This window comes from Zosterops lateralis (genome assembly GCF_965231275.1).
Source record: "Zosterops lateralis genome assembly, chromosome: 8".
In the NCBI taxonomy this organism is placed as follows: Eukaryota; Metazoa; Chordata; class Aves; order Passeriformes; family Zosteropidae; genus Zosterops; species Zosterops lateralis.
In genome coordinates this window covers 29,139,121-29,159,265 of record NC_139768.1, presented here as the reverse complement: position 1 = coordinate 29,159,265, position 20,145 = coordinate 29,139,121, and the positions used below count along the sequence as shown (strand labels likewise).

Here is a 20,145-nt window from a genome sequence, read left to right as displayed (position 1 = left end):
TGTTTTCCATTCTTTTCTGGGCAGGGTTAAAGCAAAGTAGTCTTCGTCTCCCTTATCCCCCACTCCCAAGGATATCAGCGGGCCAGCACCAGCACTTCATAAAGGAAGAGGCTTGGCTTTGCAGAAAGAAAAACTTGGATCTTAGCAATTGAGGAAAAATACTTTCTTAGAAAGGTCACAACTCAAAGAATATCTTCCTGTGTTTAATTAAAACAGGATTTCTTAAAATTAAATCTAGGAAGTTAGGACCTCTGAAACAACACAGTACTTTGCATGGACTTGATTGTCCGTTTGCATTTTACAGTGGTGTATCTCAATTTAAGTGCTTTGGCAGTAAATTAACACAAAATTGGAGCAACACAGTGCCAATTTTGATCAGGAAGAATTTTCTCTTTGGTTACCAAAGTGTGTATTCAAATACAATTTATAATCTCCGTGAGAAACATTAAGGAAATTTTAAAACAAATTCTATACTTTGTACACTGTTCCCACAGGATACAAAAAGTCTGTCTACAGGTAACTGACCTGACAGTCAAAATTCAGTGCATTTTTTAATATGCCAATTCAGTAAAATTAGTGTTAGCCCAGATTTCATCCCTGTTTCTGCAGTTCTGCACCTGGCCTGCTTCTTAATCTTGCAGCAGGGTGTAGATCATACAATAGAGTGGTCTGAATAGATTTCAGTTTCTGACTCCTGCTGCACAAGGCATTCCAGTACTGAACTAAGCATCCAGGCTCTGCTTTCTATATTGCAATGTTAAACAAACTATTTTAAAAGCTCCCAAATAGGAATTGTCTTTCAGGGGGAGCAGAAAGAGGGGTTTGGGTTGCACACTCAGAAATGCAGTGGAGCTTTCAGCAAAAATTATTCAAATTCATAAGGTCCCTTACATAGTGTCTTTGCTGGAAATGCACGAGGCAAGAGCAGCAAGTGGGGCTGCAGAGCGGTGGTAACTGGGCGAGAGGGAAAATCTCGCCGTGGTCCTTGAGCCAGTGATGGAGGGGACAGAAACAACGCTCCCCACCCCTGCCTTGGCCAGGGCTGTTCCCAGCCTGCAAACCACTGCAGCATGGAAGCGTGTCTTTTTTTTTTTTTTTTTTTTTTTTCCTTCAAAAAGTTTTCAGGAAGTCTGGGGGAGGGGCGATGCTGTTTCTTTTTTGTTATAATGGGCCCCTTTGTGGAGATGGAAGAGGAGAGGAGCCCAGCGTGCCGGCGAGGCGCAGGCTGCCCAGTGACTGCCGAGGTGCCTTGCCGGGGCTGCTGAAGGCGCCGGGCCCCAGCGGTGCGGGGCCAGGGGAGGGCAGGGGGGCCGCGGCATGGAGCTCATGGTGCTGCTCAATGCCCTGGTCACCCGCCTGCTCTTCGTGCTGCACTCGCTCATCGGGGTCTGGAGAGTGACCGCCGTGAAGAAGGAACCCAAGTACTGGCTGCTGGCACTGCTCAATCTTCTCCTGTGCCTGGAGACAGGGCTCACCCTCAAGTTTAAGCAAGGCAGAGGCTACAAATGGTGAGCATGTTCCGCCGGAGCACCTCTCGCTTCTTTGCATGTACGTTGCTGCATATGGGAAGCTGCTCCCCGAGAGCGGGGGCTGCCCTGGCCCCGGGCGTTCAGGGGTCGCGTTTGCTGCCTGGCTGCTCCTGGGAGGCAGGGATGGAAAGCTGGTAGAGTTTGGCTAGTCCACTGCCAGACAGAGGGCTTTCAGGAGGGGCAATTGTGCAGCAGACGATCACTCTGTGTGGCTGTGTGTGTCCCTTGCTGCAGTCAAGAGCTGGATGCTGTGGGGCTGCAGCGGGCTGGGGGCAGCTCCTGAGCCGCAGCGGGTTGGGGCTGCAGGGGCAGAGGGGTGCGGAGGGACCCTGCAAATGCCCTGGATCTTATACCCCGTCCTGCCGTGCCCTGCATTGCACCTCCTTCCCTAGGACTGTATGCCCTTCTCTCCTCCGTGCAACAGTCCTAACACCGCGCTACTGCATGAACCTAAACTTGGTAAAAAAATAAAAGATGAGTAGCAACCGCTCTTTTGATACAGCGAGAGTGGCTTAAATAGTTGGATTCGAGAGGCTGTTCCAGAGGGGAACTCTGATGCGTGAAAAGCTGCCCGAGAAATGAACAAAAAAGTTAGTCATAGCAGAGCTTGGCCAAACACATGGGGTTTTACATGCATCTAAAGAATTACTGCTGTCATCTACAGCTCATCAGCATTCAGGCAGCCAAAACAAAATGCTCTGTGAAAAGAAGGCGGTCAAGTAACTAATTGTCTAGATTTCACTAGGATCTTTTATTGTTAGAAACTCAAACTGCAGGCAGGCCTTGAGACAAATACAGGACTAAAGAGCCCTGGAGGTATTCCCATGTTCTTAACATCCTGCCCATTGCAACCTGTGAAAGTCATTATAACAGGAGTGTTGTGTGACTATTCACACAAGAGTTCCATGCTCTAAATTTGAATGTAATAAAAGCAGTAATAAAGTCTGGGACACTGGAAAATTGAAAAACAGCAGAGCCCCAAATGCAGTTATGAGACAGGCAGATTGAACAGACCCAATTCTTTCAGGAGAGGAGGCAGCAGCAGAATCTTCATGAAGGAATACTTGCAATGAAAGCTTTTGAAAAATCCAAACAAAAATAGAAACCAAAAGCAGATCCATGTTAGGTGAATACATAGAAGACAGGGCTAAATTTATCTGGAAGAAAATTTTGAAATGGATGTGGTCCAGCACTTTAAGCAGCAAAATGAAAATACATTTATAGGTGAGAACTGTAGACAAATGGGCAGCATCTATTTGTATCAGGATAATTTTCTGCTCCAGTGGAAAACAGTCACATCCAGAACAGGCATCAGCAGCAGCATTTGTAGAAACACCTCCACAGACAATCACCAATCCAAGCAAGGGGCAGACCATGCAGCAGGACTCCTGCCTCCAACACCCTCATATTCTGTGTTCATATTTGACAGAGGACTGTTACTTATTACACCAGTATAAAACATTTAAAGGCACTGTGGAAAAAAAGTCTTCTTGTGAGCCTGGCCATGTAATACTTCCTCTAGATTGCTCCTTCTGAAAGAAAGGCAGGGTTAAAGCCCCTGAAGTTTCTTGGCCTGATGTGGTATCATTAGCTCAGTATTGCTAACCTGCCAGCTGGATGGATTTTTCATGTGCTCACGTCCTACAGGAAACACTGTAAAATGTTAGTTCTTCCATTCAAATGAGAGGTGTGTTTTCTCCCAAAATAACCAGGCTAAAAAGCCACAGAATAACTAACCTTTTTTTTTATTATTATTTTAAGGGGAAAAAAAGCTAACAACAACAAAAAAACCCTACTGCCAAAACAAATAACACCCCCTCAACCCTGAAAAACAAAACCCCTCACAATTAAAACCCAAACCCAGACTATCTTAGAAGGGATTGTTTGAAACATTTCAGAGCAGTCCAGCAAACATTTCAGAAACAGTTTAGAGCAAGTTCAGTAATTTCCTTAAGCAGCAGGATATTTTGTTTTTCTCAATACTTAATCTTCACTGGAAAAGTCATGATTACCAAAACAAAGGTACATTCAACATAGGAACAAACAGTAAATGCAACAACATTTGACCAAAATGTTGCTGCAGTTGCATACTTACAAGCAGTTTAAATTGACTGCAGAATGTGCCAGTGACAGGATAGAAGGAACCAAGGAAATGTCCTGAGTTGGACCCCACTGCCCAGTCCCAGGGCGTTGCAGCAATGCCCACTCCTTACTGTGGCGCGCAGAACTAGATGGAACATCTGTGGCATTGCACCTCATTCCTTCTCCAAAAACACAGAATTGCCAAAAAACCCCACCCCAATCAAATGTCATGTGTTTAATAAGAAAACATCAGCATCTCTCACAAGAATCACTACTTGCAGGAGTCATGAAACCTCTCCATTACTTCTGAATCAACCCAGCAAAAGAAGCTGAAGATAATAAAGCTTCATCAACACCAGTTATTGTGCTGGGTTTTATTTGAATAAATGATTTTCTTGGGTGCACTGGTGCTTGACCAGGATCAACCCACCACAGTTATACAGAAGGGAGAGAAGAACTAGAAGATTCTACTACTGCCAGCACAAGTGGGGAAACAAGGCCAAGACCCATTTTCATAAGCCCATTTTAAATGTGCAGCCTGCAACTAAAAGATCGCCTACTAAAGCAATGCTCGTTTTAGGCAAACTGATGCTATTTCTACCTTTCCTATGTCAATGCACAGGATTTTGAGCAACTGCCTTTGTCTCAACATCACTCAGTGAAATGACTGAATGTGGTAATTCACTCTTGATGAAATCAGAAAGAGCATGTTAGCTACAGGCTTTTTAAATACAGAAAATGCTGTGGTACAATACAAACAGCAAAGTTCCTTTGACCAGTTCTTAAAAAAGAGATTTTAAAGAAATTTTCATATATGACCCTAGATCAATGTATAGATAAACCTATTATTTATAATACTCACACAGCACGAGAAATCCAGCAAGAATAGCAATTCTTGTTTGCAGTTACCCCGTTTCTTAACATCCCATATGGTAGTGCCACAAGAGACCATATATTATCTGAACATTATCTGTGTTGGAAAGTATGATGTGTCATAATACCAATGTATCTTTTCTTTTCCTTCACAGGTTTTCACCAGCAATATTTTTATATCTGATTTGCATAGTACCATCACTATGGCTACTAGAAATTCATCATGGGACTCAGGTATTTATTATGAGACAAGATGGACTAATTTGAAATCTGTGCATTATTTGATGGGTTGGCTTCATCCAGCCAGAAGTCTGCTAAATCTTGTTCCAGTTCTCTCTTTCATATTGGTGGGTGTCTCAATCTAGCTACAGCTATATTATGACTATTGTGCACTTCCTAATTATCAGATAATGAGTCTCTTTCCTAGCTAAAAATGAGACCATTGATTTGTATTTATCTGAGGAACTGAGGACTAGAAGTTTGAAAAACACAGCCTTTCACTCCCAGGTTACCAGCATGAATCTTGCTCTGTAGGGTAAAAGAACTTCATTGCTTTAGAGGCCTTTGAAAAATAAAGTGAGTTTCACAGTGTTTAAAAGCAAATACCACAACTTCAAGCAAGTCAAAATTGAGACAGGTATCAATGAAAGGGGTCTTAAACTCAGGCTACCTCATGTTTGCTGCAACATAGGAGAACACACGGATAGTTACCACAGCTGGAAATATGTCTGACAAGGTTTATATCCTTCCTTTCTTTGTGCTGCATAGTCATCTAGGAGGGAGGGCCTGGATTCCAATTCAGGACTAAAGCACATGGTAAAATTTTTAAGGGCAAGTGTTCTGGGGTCAGGGCCAGAACTGAGCCACTTTGCCAAACAGGTCTCACTGAATCAAGCTCATGCAGACTAGTTTCAAGTCCCTATAGCACTTCCATGCAATGAAAAGGAAATTTTGTCTGTTCCAGCATTTACACATATGCAGGTGCCTTACATTCAGAGCAAAGGTTCTGATTGGAACAAGAACAAAAATTAACAAGAAAATACATAAACTAGACTAAAAAGACCTAGTGCCTCATTTTCTTTGAAACATTGTTAGAGCCCACAGAAGCATAATCAAATATTCAAAATTGTGTTTACACTGAAAATGCCTGAGGCTTTTTCTAAATACAGCAAGAGGAATTTATTGTCTTCTTGTTTTCCCAAATCTCCTTAAACAGTCACAGACAGGTAATGTGGATATTGAGAACATTTGTCATAGTTAAATCTGGTTCAAGAAACAGGCTAATTCTGTAGTCAAAGGCAGCAGTTTATTTCCCAAAATGATGTTAGAACATAGCATACTTTGTTCTTATTGATGTACTGCTATTGTGAATTAAAGAGGGGGTATATCAAATTAACAGTTTAGTTTGTACCTGGAGAGATAGGATAGAGAGTTTTGGAAACACACAATCTAACAGATTCAAAAACATGATCTCCAGAAGGGGAGTGGCTTCCCTAACAATTAATCTCAAACACAGCACCCAGACTAGTACTACTCTTGATACTGAAGTATTCCTGGGATTTCATTATTTAAATGCAAACAGAATGGGTAATCATGCAGTCACTAGATCCATACATTTAATATATACTGTATGAAAACTCTGTGGTCATTAAGACAGTAGAACTTTGATCTCATGTTGAATCTTTACCAAGAAGCATCAGCTGCTCGTGTCAGTGCTGTTATTTACAGCAGGTGCTAATAGGCAGTCTCTCTTCCTGAACACAGAGGCAATTCTACCTCTCTGTGTACTGCAGAAGTGGACATATAACACCATTCATATATCAAGGGTGAAATACTGACTGTATAGAAACTAATGCTTTGTGGTAACATATTTGGGGATGAAATATATGTTTGGGAGAGATGATAAAGTCAATTGAACTGTACAGAGAGAAAAAATTGCTGTCTGCTGTCAAGCAGATTGAAACCATTTAATCCATAAAAAACCTCAAATATTCTTTCATAATAATGTACAGGATCTCAGGGCTCTGTTACTTTTTCAAATGCCTGGTGTGCCTCTGCCACAGAAAGCAGTAACTGACTACCTATTGCAAGGCTTACACAACTGCCAGGGTTGTAGTCAATGCAGGCTTCTAGTCAGGTAAACCTTGTAATGATTTTTAACCACCTTAACTTGAATATTTTGGGGATATAGTGAATATTACTGTCCATTCCCTCAGCCTCATTCTGAGGTGAGATTCTCTTACCAGCTAAAATTATACCATCATGAACTCCTCAAAGTGATCTTACATCTTTCACCATTCCTTCCTTGCCATACCCATTATATTCCTCAATTTGGAAAACAACTTAGGTAATCTTTTCTTCATGTTTTACATTTCAGCTTTCCTGTATGAGCAAAATGAAGCAGTCGGGAGTGCTTTGAATTTCTGACATCTCATATGTTTCCATAGTGACAGCCACACTGTTTGCAGCAAAGCACAGACAGCAAGCCAGGTACCTGTTGCTTGGCAAAGAGGGCCTGCTCCAGGGAAGGGCCAGACTCTTCCAAAATGTCCTCAGCCTCCGGGCACATTAATGGGTTGAGGGTACTCCACCCTAATATTCAAGTGTGAATTTTACACCCCAATGCTGGGCTCTTTATGAAAAGTTTTAGCTAGCCTCAGTTTTATTTGAAAATAATAGATTGATGAATAAGGTGCAAACAGAAATAGGCTGAATTAGTTTGGTGTTTCAGGTGTCCCCCATGCACTGGCAGTGAGCTTCTCTACAGGCCACACACTGGGACATCACCATGTCATGCAACAGCATTTCCATTTTGATTAGATGGCTTATGAATCAGGGGGATGTAAGGTTCATCTCAGAGGAAACAAAAGAAAGTAAGCCAAGTCAGAATCGATATAAAATGTGTAAAGCTTCTTCTTGCTTTATCTTTGCACAGTAAAAAGCCTGAAAACCAAACCATTTTTATTTAGCTTGATACACAGTCAATATCTAGGACTAACTGGAGTCTAGTAGTAAAAAGGCAAACAATGTTTATCAAATGCCCATGAAACAGTAAAACAGTATTCACTTTCTTCTTGTCACTTTCCCATTTAGTCATTGCACATCCATCACTGGATAAGTAAATATGCCTGGCACCAACAGTCCTATTTACATGCATATACATGATGTAAATAAAGGCTCTTCTCCAAATTTTCAAGTGAATCACTTCACAATCACCACTTAATAAATATTCAGAGAAGATCAAACCCAAACAAGATATTAATATACTTTAATGAAAAAAAAAACCAGAAGCCTACTTAAACAAAAAAACCAGGAGCCTACTTAAACGACTGGCTTCGCAGATGCAGATTTCCATTTCCTGCCTGGAAGCAATTGAGAAGAGCTATGGACTGGCCCTGAGCTTGCCATTCAGTCCAAGATCACGGAGCCTTGCTCTGAAATAGTAACCCACTTCTCAGCTGAAAGTACTCACAAAAATGACATATAAGGAAAGATACCTATCAAAGACACCAATAATGTGAATTATTTTTCTTAGAGGTATTTCTTGCACCTTTGTGCCACTAGAGCAAGAGAAAAAGAGCTTCTCTGCAGGTCATGGCATGGTTTCTTCTGCCTCCTTCTAGCAGTCAATCTGTTGAGTCCTGTGGCTCCTCAGACTTGGATATGAAGTTCTGTACAGGTTCATGGCTGCTTTCCTGTTATCATGCCAGACCAGGCAAGGGGCCAGAGGGGTGAGCTTAAATGCAGACTTAATGACAAACTGAAGGCTGTCAGAGTCAGCCTTCCTCCTCCTGTGCAGGTTAGTCATCCCTTTGCCCTAACCCAGGCTACTTGTTGATGTTCACTTCTCAGTATTCTGGGGTGGTTAGGACAGTTATGCAATATTTTTAGGTTGTGATCTCAGCTGTGTCACACAGCCAGTGGAAGTAACTCAGCCTGACTTTGACCTTGGGGGCGGGTCTCCATAAACATTAGGGTTTTTCTGTAGGCGGCAGATAGAGATGCCTCTCCAGAGCACCAATTAAACTTCATTTCCAAAACATCCTCTGAACAAGCCATTCCCTCTCTCTCCTTTAGCTGAAGGGTAAACCCAGGGAGATTAGCCCAACAAGGCCGTAGCCAGGCAGAGAGTACCAGCCCCTCCATCTCACTGTTTCCATACCCAGAACTTTAGACTAAATGGAAATATCATCTTCCTCACATCTGTGTGTCAGTCTTTCAAGACTCTCACACCCACTGTTCAAATAAGACACGCATTCAGCTTAAGACTCTTTACCGCCAACTCTAAAAGCAACAAGCACTGACATTTTTTCCAGGTTTTTCAAGTCACAGGAAATTTATCTACCACAAGGTCAGACAAGAGGCAGCATTTACCCAGATACAGAACAACATTATCAGGGACCAAGCAAAGTACCAAAGTAGAATCTGAAATTTGCTGGAAAATGTTTCTCTTGTATTGGCAGGCTTTATGCTGAACACAGCTATTCAGTATGCTCTCAAACACATTCCAATTGTTGCAGAAAATCAATCCCTGTGCAATAAAATGGTGGGGGGGCCTAGTGGAGAAATGCAAATCATCTGCAGTTCTTTGGCAAAAATAGGACAGCATAAAAGTCTTTAGGAACAGCATGGTTTGATTTTCTAATTATCCTTTTTTTATTACAATGGAGAGAGATGTTATGGGTTGTTATGAAGACAGATTTTGGAGCCATGGCCCCCAGTTGCTCCTGGGCCAGCCTTGGGTGTGAAGGTAGAACAGCAGGACAGTGCTGCAGATAGAATGTAGCCCCACCATTGGTTTACTGTAGTTGGAGTAACAGTAAGTTTTAGCCAACACTCAATTTCCCAGATCACTGTGTTCTTGCAGAAAGTAAAAGTACCCTTTATTCTATTTCAAAGGGATAGAATACAATACAGGTCTATTTCTCTTAAATACACCTTTATTTCCCCTCTAACCCAATGAATATCCTTACAAAATAAGGCACAGCAGGGGCAGGAGAGGTGGAGAATACAACCCAAATATCCTACCTCAACTCATTTTCAGCCTTGAGGGAAGTCATACAGAAAAATGAAACAGTCACATTTTCAGAGAGCTTTTCCTGCATAGTAGCAGATATTTTGAGAACAAGTTTGACTATAGGCTTGACCATAACCAGTTTTTAGGATAAGGATTTGACTGTTTTAACCAAAGAGAGACCATGTAGAGAACCCAGTAGCCAGTTCAGGAGAGCTGCAAGCAGATCACATTCACAAGGTGCAGACTTAAGAGCACAGAGATGTCACCCACTCCATGGGTCTTTGAATTTGCATCCTCTTCTGCAGTACAACCCTGACTTTCTCAGGTACCTACCAACACTCCACGCTTGTTTTCGTGAGAGGAATTCCTCCCATCTGAAGAAGGGGGGAATTACACTAAGAGTGAGGACCTTTTAAACATCAGATATCCTTCACAAATGAACCCTCTGCAGTTCAGCAAAACAGGACACTCTCAGCCATAGAGCACATCTGCTCCCTGGGTGGGATGTTTACACGTGTGTCATATTTCTGTTCACAACAGTACTGTGGCAATGAGCCTGGGGCAGTTCAGGTGAATGTCAGCAATCAAGACTTCAACCAATCCAGAGAGAGCAGCCATGGAAGTGAGGGAACAGATCATCACATCATTCAGACGGTAGGGTACCTTTTCCTGTTTCTGGTAGAGATCTTAAGGCAACTAGAGATAAGCACTTTGCAGAGTGAGGGAAAAAAAAAAAAAGCATCAAACAACTCAAGACATGTATATTATATATATTTGTAGTTTAGAAAACCACATTGTGAAAATACAGCATGCTGCATACTAACTATTGTTGCTAAGATCAGTCTCTGTGTAAAGAAGAGATGCTCCTACATTCTCTTGCATGTCTCAGTAACTGAATTTAGAAAATGCCTGGGTAATGACGCTGTAAAGTATAATGCTCAATTGAAAAATGAGAACAGGAGGAGTAGTACACAGAGAAAGATTTGATACTCATTATCCAAAGTTCATATTAAAGTGCCTTTTTCAAACCAGGCCTGCCAGATGGAAATTATTTGTTCTCATACAATATGAAAGAGAACAAAAGCAGGCTCAAAGACAAATACAGTCTCTGAAGGTACCTATAACATGAGTCTCCTGAAGTTACAGTATATTATTGTTGTCTTTTAAACAGGCTAAAGTCTTTGTCAATCAGCTCTCCACAATCTGTGAGACTGTGTGGACACTGGCCCTCCACCAGACTTTCCTACTGCTGCTAGTAGTTGGGAGATGGCTTCTCCCCATTGGAGTTGAAATCACCCGGGATCAATTGTCTCAGCTGCTTCTCATGTTTGTGGGAACAGCAGCAGATATACTTGAATTTGCTAGTGAAACCTTGGACATTGAGGATGTTCGGTAAGGATTTTTTTGCTGACATCAATAACTTGCACTGTGCAAGACATTTGTGTAACGTGCAGAGTTCAGACTGGTAACACTGTGTTTCCCATAGAAAACAGAAGACAACATTCAAGGGCTCTGTGTGCCTGCTCTTGCCTTTCCCTCTCTGAAAGGCCTAAGTCCTGTGAGCTTTTTTAGGGATTACTCATGTGTTGCCAGCAGAGGAGCATGTCACATCATCACAATGAGAGGGTTCAGAGAGCCAAATGAGCAGCCTGACTGCCAGGCAGCATCAGTTCTTACAGCTACAGGAGCTGAAACACTGGATACACAGTAAGCCTCCTACAGGTTAATGAATTGTTTTAGACAGGCAAGAAAGCAACTAGAGCTGGCCTAAGTGATTCATTATCCAAGTTGCTTCTTTGGTTATCTCATGTGTGCTTCATGGTAGAGTGACAAAGTGTTCAAAGATGAGAAGAAAGGGAATGGCACAGTCTGGTGTGAATTTTCAACACTGTGATCTCTCCCAGAGAAAGTAAGCTCACCTCCCCCTCACACTGCTGAGAGATGAGCTGTGAACATCTGTTATAAAGAAAGAGTCACAGAAGAGGTTCATCCCCTCCAACAAATATAATATTTTATTTTTTGTAAATATCATAGCAGTGCCTTTAGAGCAGGAAGATAGTCCTTCCCACTTGGCAGAGAAACTTCAGGCTTGCCAGGAACGTGTAATCTCTACAAGGGTAACGATATCCCCCCTGAGCCACAGAGTCTATTCTCATATGCTTATTATTATAGCATTAGCTTCAGATATTTAGTGTTATTACGCAGCTGGAACATGTAAGCCTTAACAGCAAAAATTCCATCCAAAAGGTGCTTCTGTTTTCCTTAGTGTTGCATCATAAAAGCACCAATCAACCAATCAATCAATCAATCAATCACTGCTTCACTCAACTACCCTTCAAATGACATTCTAAACACTACAGGAAGCATTTTTGTGATCACATAAGGAAACTGCATCTTCATTGTTATCACTTTTTCCCCTCCCATAGGAAGAATTACGTTCTCATAAATGCAATTCTTGCTGTATGGACCTGGAGTATGTTACAGTTTCCACTTGATCTTGCAGGTTAGTACTTGCACATAGACAAGAAAAGAGAAAAAATCCTCTTAAGATTTTGCTGGTACATCTTGTGACTTTGCACACACTACAGGCTGTACCAAGGACTTCTGGTGGAGAGGAATTCATATGACAACAGCTTTTGAAGAAAGCTCATTGTGGTTTCTTTTGAGGAAACACTTGTTTCTGGCTAACCTCTGATCTTTCTGATAGAGCTCTCTACTTTCAGGAAAAGGAAAAACGGATTGCAGTATTGTATTGCTCCAGTTGCCTGTTACTGCCTTAAACTTCACTATGTGAGCTTCAAGTTAGATCTGGTCTAATATATTATGGTTCAAATTTGGGTCAGTTTCTAGACCCTACAGAGAGGCAGGCAGCTGTGAACCACAGAACAGCACAGGCAAAAGCACAGGAGAAATTATCTATTCACAGGAGATCTAAAGGACCATATGATGTTGGGACTGGTCCCCATTATCTTAATCTAAAAGGGCCAGCTATTCAGGCAGCTAAGGGCTGTTTTTGTCCCTGAGCAGAAAGGACTTCTCCCTGTCCAAAAAGAACAATGAAAGCTGTCTGGAGCATCATCTGTTCCAACCATTTTGGCCTCCAAACGCAAGTTTGCAACAACTATAGCAGTCCAAAAATGCATTATCCTCAGTAGAATCTTATATAAAATAGATTTCTAGGCTGACACACTGACTAAAATAGTAAATTAAGAATTCCTGGAATATTATTTTGTTCATTAATCTTTTTTTGATGGACAGTGCTAGGCTTTGTTTCCAACAGGGAAGTTACGAAAATCTTTCAGCATTTCAGCTCAGCAGCTCACCTCCTAAAAAATCTGATGCAATCACATTTCAGCTTTATCATAACTAACATTCCTGCTACTACTAAAATACATTCTATTAAAGATGCACAGCACTCAAGTTTAAAAAAACTCAACCAGCCAAATAAAACTCTTATATACATCGCCACACAAATAAATTCAAATAGCATGTAAACAATCTGTTCATTTTTTCCTCTAGCTGTTGCTTTTCCACTTAATTACATTTACCAGTTAAAAATTAAATTACTGAGCACACATTTTCATGAAGTTACTATGCGTAACTATGGACACAGTCTATTTTAGGTAGTTCTATACAGTTGCACAGATAGTACTTTTTGTTCAAGCATCAGAATGTTTACTTACACATCAAATATGACGTAAAAGAAATTTTTAGGCACTTATGATTAGACAGCAGCAATGCAGTTAGGACTATTAAACAGCAATGGCACAGAAGCATATTAAAAAATTAGCTGCTGCTGAAGCTTTGCCTAATGGATTCAGCAGATTTCTACCTTTTATAACTCATTTTCCATTTGAGTCTCATCTCTTTCTTCCCCCACCCCAGCACTGACTCAAACAATAGAATGCTTTTGGCAAGGTGCAGTGTTTTGCAGTTGTCGCTGCATCACAAGTAGTGATGTTTTTTAAACCAATGAAATCTCCCTGTCCAAGAGACAGGTTAATTAATCTTCCTGTATTTCCCTGAGAGACAGCCAAATTTACTCCCAGCAAACCCTTCTGATGTTTCTTCTCTGGGCACTACACTATAGAGAGCATTGGAGCCCACCACCACCTTTACAGCCAAGGGGAGCCCATGCATGCACGTTCCATACAAGTTGTGTGAGATTGATACCCACGAGGCTAAGAACAAGTAACCGTGCCTCAAGCCTTACATGGCAGACAGAAACCACATCATGCTCTATATGGCTTGGCACTGACAGGCCTTATTCTTACAATGACATATGAAAAAGGCAACGGCTACCTGGTGAATATTTTAAAAGCAATGTCTTAGCCTGGAACAAAGCACTGGATGTTCATTTTCTGCACAGTTTTTTCTTTAAGGATGCATACCGTTTGGGCACATTGATTTACAGAAGAAAAGGTCTGGGGAAGTTGTGAAGAATAGTTAGGTGATCATTTTCTGCTTCTTGTAGAAGTATATAAATACTTGTATGTTTGAGGGATACAAAAGGGGAAGTGGTTTTTAGTCCTGTTTGTCAGATGGCGTAAGTGCCTCAGCTGAGTTTGGTCCATTTTGCTGAAGAACATCCCAGAAGCTGGATATGCTATGTATTACACAGTGTACAGGTGAATGCATTTATAATCCAGAGTACCGTGTATTGTGAATGCCCTATAGGCCAGCCCTGGCTCCACTTCCCAAAGCTGTTTTAACATAACTGTTTTACTTCCAGTTCAGCACATTGGCTGCAAACCAAGCACATCGACCAGGCGGATCCCCAGCCTGCTGCTGTGCAGGTACAGTGCGGAACTCTGGAACATTGGGGTCAGCCTTTTCATCCAGGACGGCCCCTTCTTCATTGTGCGTTCAATTCTGATGGGCCACTTCAGAATATTCAATCAGATGCTGGTATTTTTTACAGCCAAGAATGTCTTAGTTGTAACTCTACAGTTGTATCGGCTGGCAGTGATAACCTTAGACTTCCGTGTCACTGTTCTGCAGAAGAGCAGGAAAGGAGAAGTCTGTTGCTGCCCATGTGAGCCTTATGAAGCTCGTGCTCATGCTACTGGTCACCAAGAGAATGAAATGAAAGAGTTTGTTGCTGTTCCTCCAAAAGAGGAATCCCAAGCACCATCAGATCACTGAGCAGTTACTGATTTGGAAGTGGTTGCATTTCCCACAGCTTCTTCAGAAGGGCTTTGCCAGTTTCTATGATCAAATACCTCTTGAGTGCCTAAGTCATCTTTTCCATCAAGAGAACATTAATTTCTTCTAAAATGTAGGGGAACTTTCTCAAGCAAATTCATAGAAATGGGACTTTTTAAAAAATCCATTTATATGGTGGGTTGTGACTAGTTCCATATTATATTATTTACGGTGATTTTGTAGCCATAGTTTGTAGTATCAAGAAAGGTTGGGAGCACTAACAAGATTGGTTATTACCATTGGTGGCACTGTGGTGACCTATGTATTTTCATGTATTCAAGTGGAAGGACAAGCTTGTCCTTTATAGGAAGCGCAAAAGCATTGAGCTCTGCTAGAATGGTAGGGCTATAATTGCAGTGTGATGACCAGTATGTTCACCATGTACAGGAGGAACTTTAGCAACAACTGTGCAGGCATGTTAGTGCTGTTACTGTGACATGAGAACATTGTTCATTCCAGAAATGTAAGGAAACCTTCTTTAGATGTTACCTCATCTTTGGCTGGATTCAGTTAAGAACTATGCAACACCATGAAACTGCATACAAAAGACTCTTATGGCCTGCCTGGTCTGAAAACCCTAAACCTTAACAAAAAGGAAAAAGCAGCCCCTGGATCACTCGAAGACAACTGCATTTGCTACAGGCATTTTCTACAGACTTGCTTGTCTTTTTATTTCTACCAGTTAGAGCAAACACGCACAGAACACACATGGACAAAACCTCACCAAAATATTTGTAAATACTTTATTCCTCTTGATTTTACAGCTCTGTTTTTACAATTGAGTTTTTACAATTGAGTTTTTAAAATGTCTCCATTTTGTATGATCTTTAAAAGTGGCCTGGCCTAGACACAGAATCTCTCTAGAAAGAAAATGGCATTGCTGCTCAAGGCAATCTAAGCCAAAGGGTTCAGGCAGGCATTTCATGTTTTGTAAAGCACTGCAAGGTGCTATAAAATAACTTGAGTGATTGTCTGGTCTGGGGAGTATCAAGATCCATTTTTAAGAAATGGCTAATAATTAATACTTTACTACTTTCGCATTTGGAGTGAGCAACTCCAAAAATAAGCCCCAATTTCTCCCAAGAGCACACCTGAGATCAGTGTAAGATCATTGACTTTGCTAGACTTAGCTTAGAGAAGCTGAAAGTAAGATAAGTGATCTTTGAAAGTCTGCCTAAAAATTATATTCTCACAGAAAATGGCAGGTGCTTTTACAGATTTCTGCATCCATTCTGAAAGAGAGCAGAAAAGCGTATAGAGTGACCTAATTAAGGTAATTTCCCATATTAAAACCACAAAATTAAACCTTATTTTCTAAAGCCTGAGCTATCTGAAAACCAGTCTGGTTTCAGTGAAACCAGAGTCTAGTTTCAACACTTTTTAATGAAAGTGTTTCTACTATCATTGCAGCAGTCATATACTTATTTATCTACAGCCTGATAAGCAATGACACATTTATTCTGTGAAAGATGAACCTGTTTAAAAAGTCCAGACACCAAAGATGTGAACATGTGTTTATACTTGTGAGTTCTTACTGTTCTATGCAGGATAAGACCCTTCCATTATGAAAGAAGAAAATGCACAGCCATAAGGAAGTATCACATGCTTCATGCCCCTGTCTACCCTTTATACAGTAGTAACATTGTGCAACACCTTCTCTCCTTATTTTCAGCCTTTTCCTAGCAGCAGTTTTAAAAAGCTAATCACTACTTGCCATGGTGTTGTGAGGTAGACATATTGGGAACGGAATGCAACTTCATTTAGGATTTTAATTCAAGTCTAGAGGTAAAAAAGTGACAGTTCTGATGATGAGCTGTGTTTCACACTGGGATGAATTTAGAATCGCTTGGTAGAACCACAACACAGCTCTTCCTTGTGGATGCAAGCCGGAACTGCTTGTATTCATTTTGAGTTTACCACTTGCTGATATAGTAATTATCCTGTTAAAAGGATCACTGCTAATTAATTTGGAGTGTACTGAGCATCCTAGAACATCATTCCAAATTCATCAGCACAAAAATTGCAAGGATGTACTTTTTTAAAACTTGCTATATAAAGTCTTCGTTTAGCAACAAGCCGCCTACTAGACTCAGCCTGCAGTAAATGCAAGATCCCCTGGGGTCAGCAGTACAGAGACTGGTTACAGCAGGAATATTTCACAGCAAACTCTATTTCCTGGTCTTCAGGCAGTTCAATTTTAAACAGCAATAAAGCTTCTAATCACATTTATGGTGATAAGAACTCACTCCAGTGTTAGGTGTTTACTACGAGATCCCATCCTCATTCGCTCACAGACAAAATAGTCCAGATTCTCTTCATATTTACAATAGAGTAGATTTGGACTTCCCTTTTCCTCCCCACTACTGCAGTGATGGCAATCAGATTGCTTAAAACCAAAAGAAAATCCAGACTAACAAAGCAGTAGTATAAATTCCCACTTGGGTAGAGAGGGGAATCACATATAAGAAGTCCAGTAATTTGTATGTTTGGGGTAGGGCAGCAAACCCCAGTTTCAAGCCCACCTCCATTTCCTGTTGCAGATGTTTGGAGCAGGACTGCAGCTTTGTGTTTTGCAGCAGGCTGTTGGAGGCAGCTGAAGCAGCAGCTGGCTGTGGGGAGCCCTGGTGCCATCCCACAGCCTTCCAGAGCTCTGCACTAGGCAAGGGGTGGGAATGGACTCGCCTGAAGATCTGCCAGCATCTGTGGTGTACCCAAAGATGTCACGCTTGCTCTGCAGGAAAAGCTGCAGTACACCTTTAGATGGGGAAAATTCAAGTCTCCAAAATGGATGACTTGCAGAACATTTATCTTAACCATTATTTACTCAAGTCAGGAGAATACATTACTAAATCTATTCTGCAAATAGTTATCTGACCATTTACTGTTATTTATTCTGGTTGTTCCTGCCTTGCCCTTCTAAATTATTCCATATTAAACCTCACTAAAATGTTTTACTACTTGTCTTTTTCTGAACTAAAAGGTATTCCTCCTTTCTTTTGGACATTGGCTCAAATAAGATCATAGCCCTAAGCAGGAAAAACAACAAACAACAGTGATGATTTTATTGCATTCCTGTTGGTATTTGTACTGTACTATGTTCTCTGTGACCATGTGGAAATGGAAGAAAATGTGCAATTACTTTTAAAAAAATTCCAACAGCATTTTGCAAATAAAAGGCAGTTACCTCATGCATAGCTGCCAATTTATTATGTGAGAGCTGACTGTTATATGTTCCTATTAATTATATCTTCCACATGCTGCTTTTCCTTTCCATGCTTCGTAAGTTAATTACTTAGGCCAGATTCTGACTGCTGCCATTTCTTTGAAAACCCACAAGCAACTGCAGCTCATTTCACTCTGTTCTGGATAGGTTCTTTATTCAGAGCCTTTCCCTCCAAGTATGCAAGTCACAGTGCAATCCCCAGAAGATGTGTTTAATATCTGCACACAGGAGGCATTTTAAATACATACATAAATACATACATGCATTTAGATACCCTCACTCACACCTGGCAATGCCCAATATACAGCTTTTATTTCTGTAACAATCTGGGAGACTGCCAGTAAGAACCCTCTGCAGATGCCTCCAAAACACTAACAGAAAATACCTAAGCATTACAAGTATCTTGAAACTTAAATACTAAGCGTACCATACTCTGAACAATATACTGATTAAAAAAAAAAAAAAATTAAATAATTAAGTTCCCTGGAACATATTCTTTCCATCCAGATTTCCTCAGTTAAATAAAATGTACCAAATGGTTAGTTGCCCCTCAAAAATAAAGTTTTTTAGGTGAGCATTAGAACGTAACAGCAGCACAAGGTGTTTTAAACTGCACAAGGCTGTTTCTCTGATGCTGTGTTCAATATAAAATATGTAAGCTTTGAAATCAGCAGGTGGGAGAGTCCCTGACCCCTCTGTCTTTGGATTTAATTTTCCACTTTTTTCACACTGTTACATGAGGAAGGAAGCCTCTCTTTCCTTACAAGAGGAAAGAAAACACATCTTTCCTAGTCTGTAGTGGTGAGGCAACAAAGATGGGTCACAGTGGCAAAAGAAGAAGAGATGTTTACCCAAGATTGGTCACTGCAGCAGCACGGAAATACAGCAGTGCAGACACCTAATGGAACAGATATTAATGACTGTGATAACCACACATGAGCTGTGTTCTGAAAACCTTTCCTGGCCCTTCAGAGCCAGCACAGGAAGGGTTCTCAACAGCCAGCTCCACTCCAATATCTGCAGCAAGGTGCTAGGACAGGAATTCCAGTGAACCCAAGTCTGTCTTGAAAGTATTACTGAAATCCTCTGCGCAATTTTTTTCCTAATTTGGTCTCCTTTGGGTTGTCTTTTCCCTTCAGATTGGGCAAAAAGTGTGGGAGTGAAAGCAATGTAACTATAAACCCCCCTTCATTTATCATCCTAAACCCTTACCTCACCCTCTACACACTGCTCTTTGCTCATCCACATTTCTGCCTGTGTTCTGGGCCCACCTTCCAGATCTCAGCACACAGACAAAACATATTCAACACTGCACTCTCACTGCTGCCTATGAAAGTCTTTACAAAAGCACACAAGATTTCAGGCCAAAGATTAAGAAGAGCCAAGCCTATTTCTTCCTGTTAAAGATGAAAGCTATCTACAGCTGCCAAAGCATTTCCTCCATTTGTTTTTAGCCTACTGCAGGGAGAAGAATCTTTTCCTGAGTAGTGTCTCTGTGAAGGACTAACTTATTGAAATACCAGCATCATTTCCTGTAGCCCTACGGATTATTATCTCTTTCAAACTGTGAGGTTACACAAAGTTTGAAATTAGACTGTCAGGCTGTAGGTAAAGATAACAGAGTTAAAAGGTAGTACAATATAAAAGTGATGCCCTAACTCAGCATTTTTAATTTTGGGAGATGGGAAAGGCCTCCAAGCCAAGTAAAACAGGTCTGCATGAGTAGCATCTGTAATAACAGCTTGGAAGAACTGAACTAAAAATTGGTCTAAAATCTTCAGTCTCTTATACATCTAACTAACATTATCCTAAAATAATGATACAGAACGAGTATAATCACAACTCATACCTAGACCTCAAAGAAGACTCCAGAAGAACATTAGAATAGATTTACAGTGTAAAAAACTGGTTGAGTGTTGCTGTTCTTTCATTTTCTATTATTCTGAATAAACTGATACTTCACATTTGAAGAATGTGTTGGGCTTAATTTTATCTGACATCCTGCCTAAGTGCTTCACAATTTCATTCCCCTGATAGAATTCACAAAAAGCTTGTCTTCCACAACAAACTTGATAGGAGCCTTGTTGGAGCATCTTTTGGAATTGCAAGAGACAATAGTGTGCTCGGCAGGCGCAGCACACGAGCCCAGACAGCTGTCAGACACTATAACTCGCTGCAGGCCTCATCCTGCCTTCAGTGAGCACTCACAATGCCAC

The 20,145-nt window shown here is 41.0% G+C and overlaps 2 protein-coding genes across 8 annotated transcripts in view; one reads left to right on the top strand and one right to left on the bottom strand.

Moving 5' to 3' along the window:
* The window catches only part of CABCOCO1 (ciliary associated calcium binding coiled-coil 1), a 158,255-nt gene that overhangs the window by 104,612 nt on the left and 33,498 nt on the right, over nucleotides 1-20,145 (bottom strand). The window lies entirely within an intron of this gene.
* On the top strand, nucleotides 824-19,886 carry TMEM26 (transmembrane protein 26). Of its 3 annotated transcripts, XM_083866251.1 has the most exons (7): nucleotides 824-1,508; nucleotides 4,640-4,718; nucleotides 10,042-10,155; nucleotides 10,673-10,893; nucleotides 11,928-12,004; nucleotides 14,234-14,297; nucleotides 17,247-19,886. In XM_083866251.1, exons 1-7 carry the CDS (start codon nucleotides 1,318-1,320, stop codon nucleotides 17,464-17,466), a joined length of 966 nt encoding a protein of 321 aa, XP_083722377.1. In that variant the 5' UTR covers nucleotides 824-1,317; the 3' UTR covers nucleotides 17,467-19,886. The 3 variants fall into 3 exon arrangements, with proteins under 3 accessions (XP_083722377.1, XP_083722376.1, XP_083722378.1); XM_083866250.1 differs by having other exon boundaries at nucleotides 14,234-17,364; XM_083866252.1 differs by lacking the exons at nucleotides 11,928-12,004; nucleotides 17,247-19,886 and having other exon boundaries at nucleotides 14,234-14,650.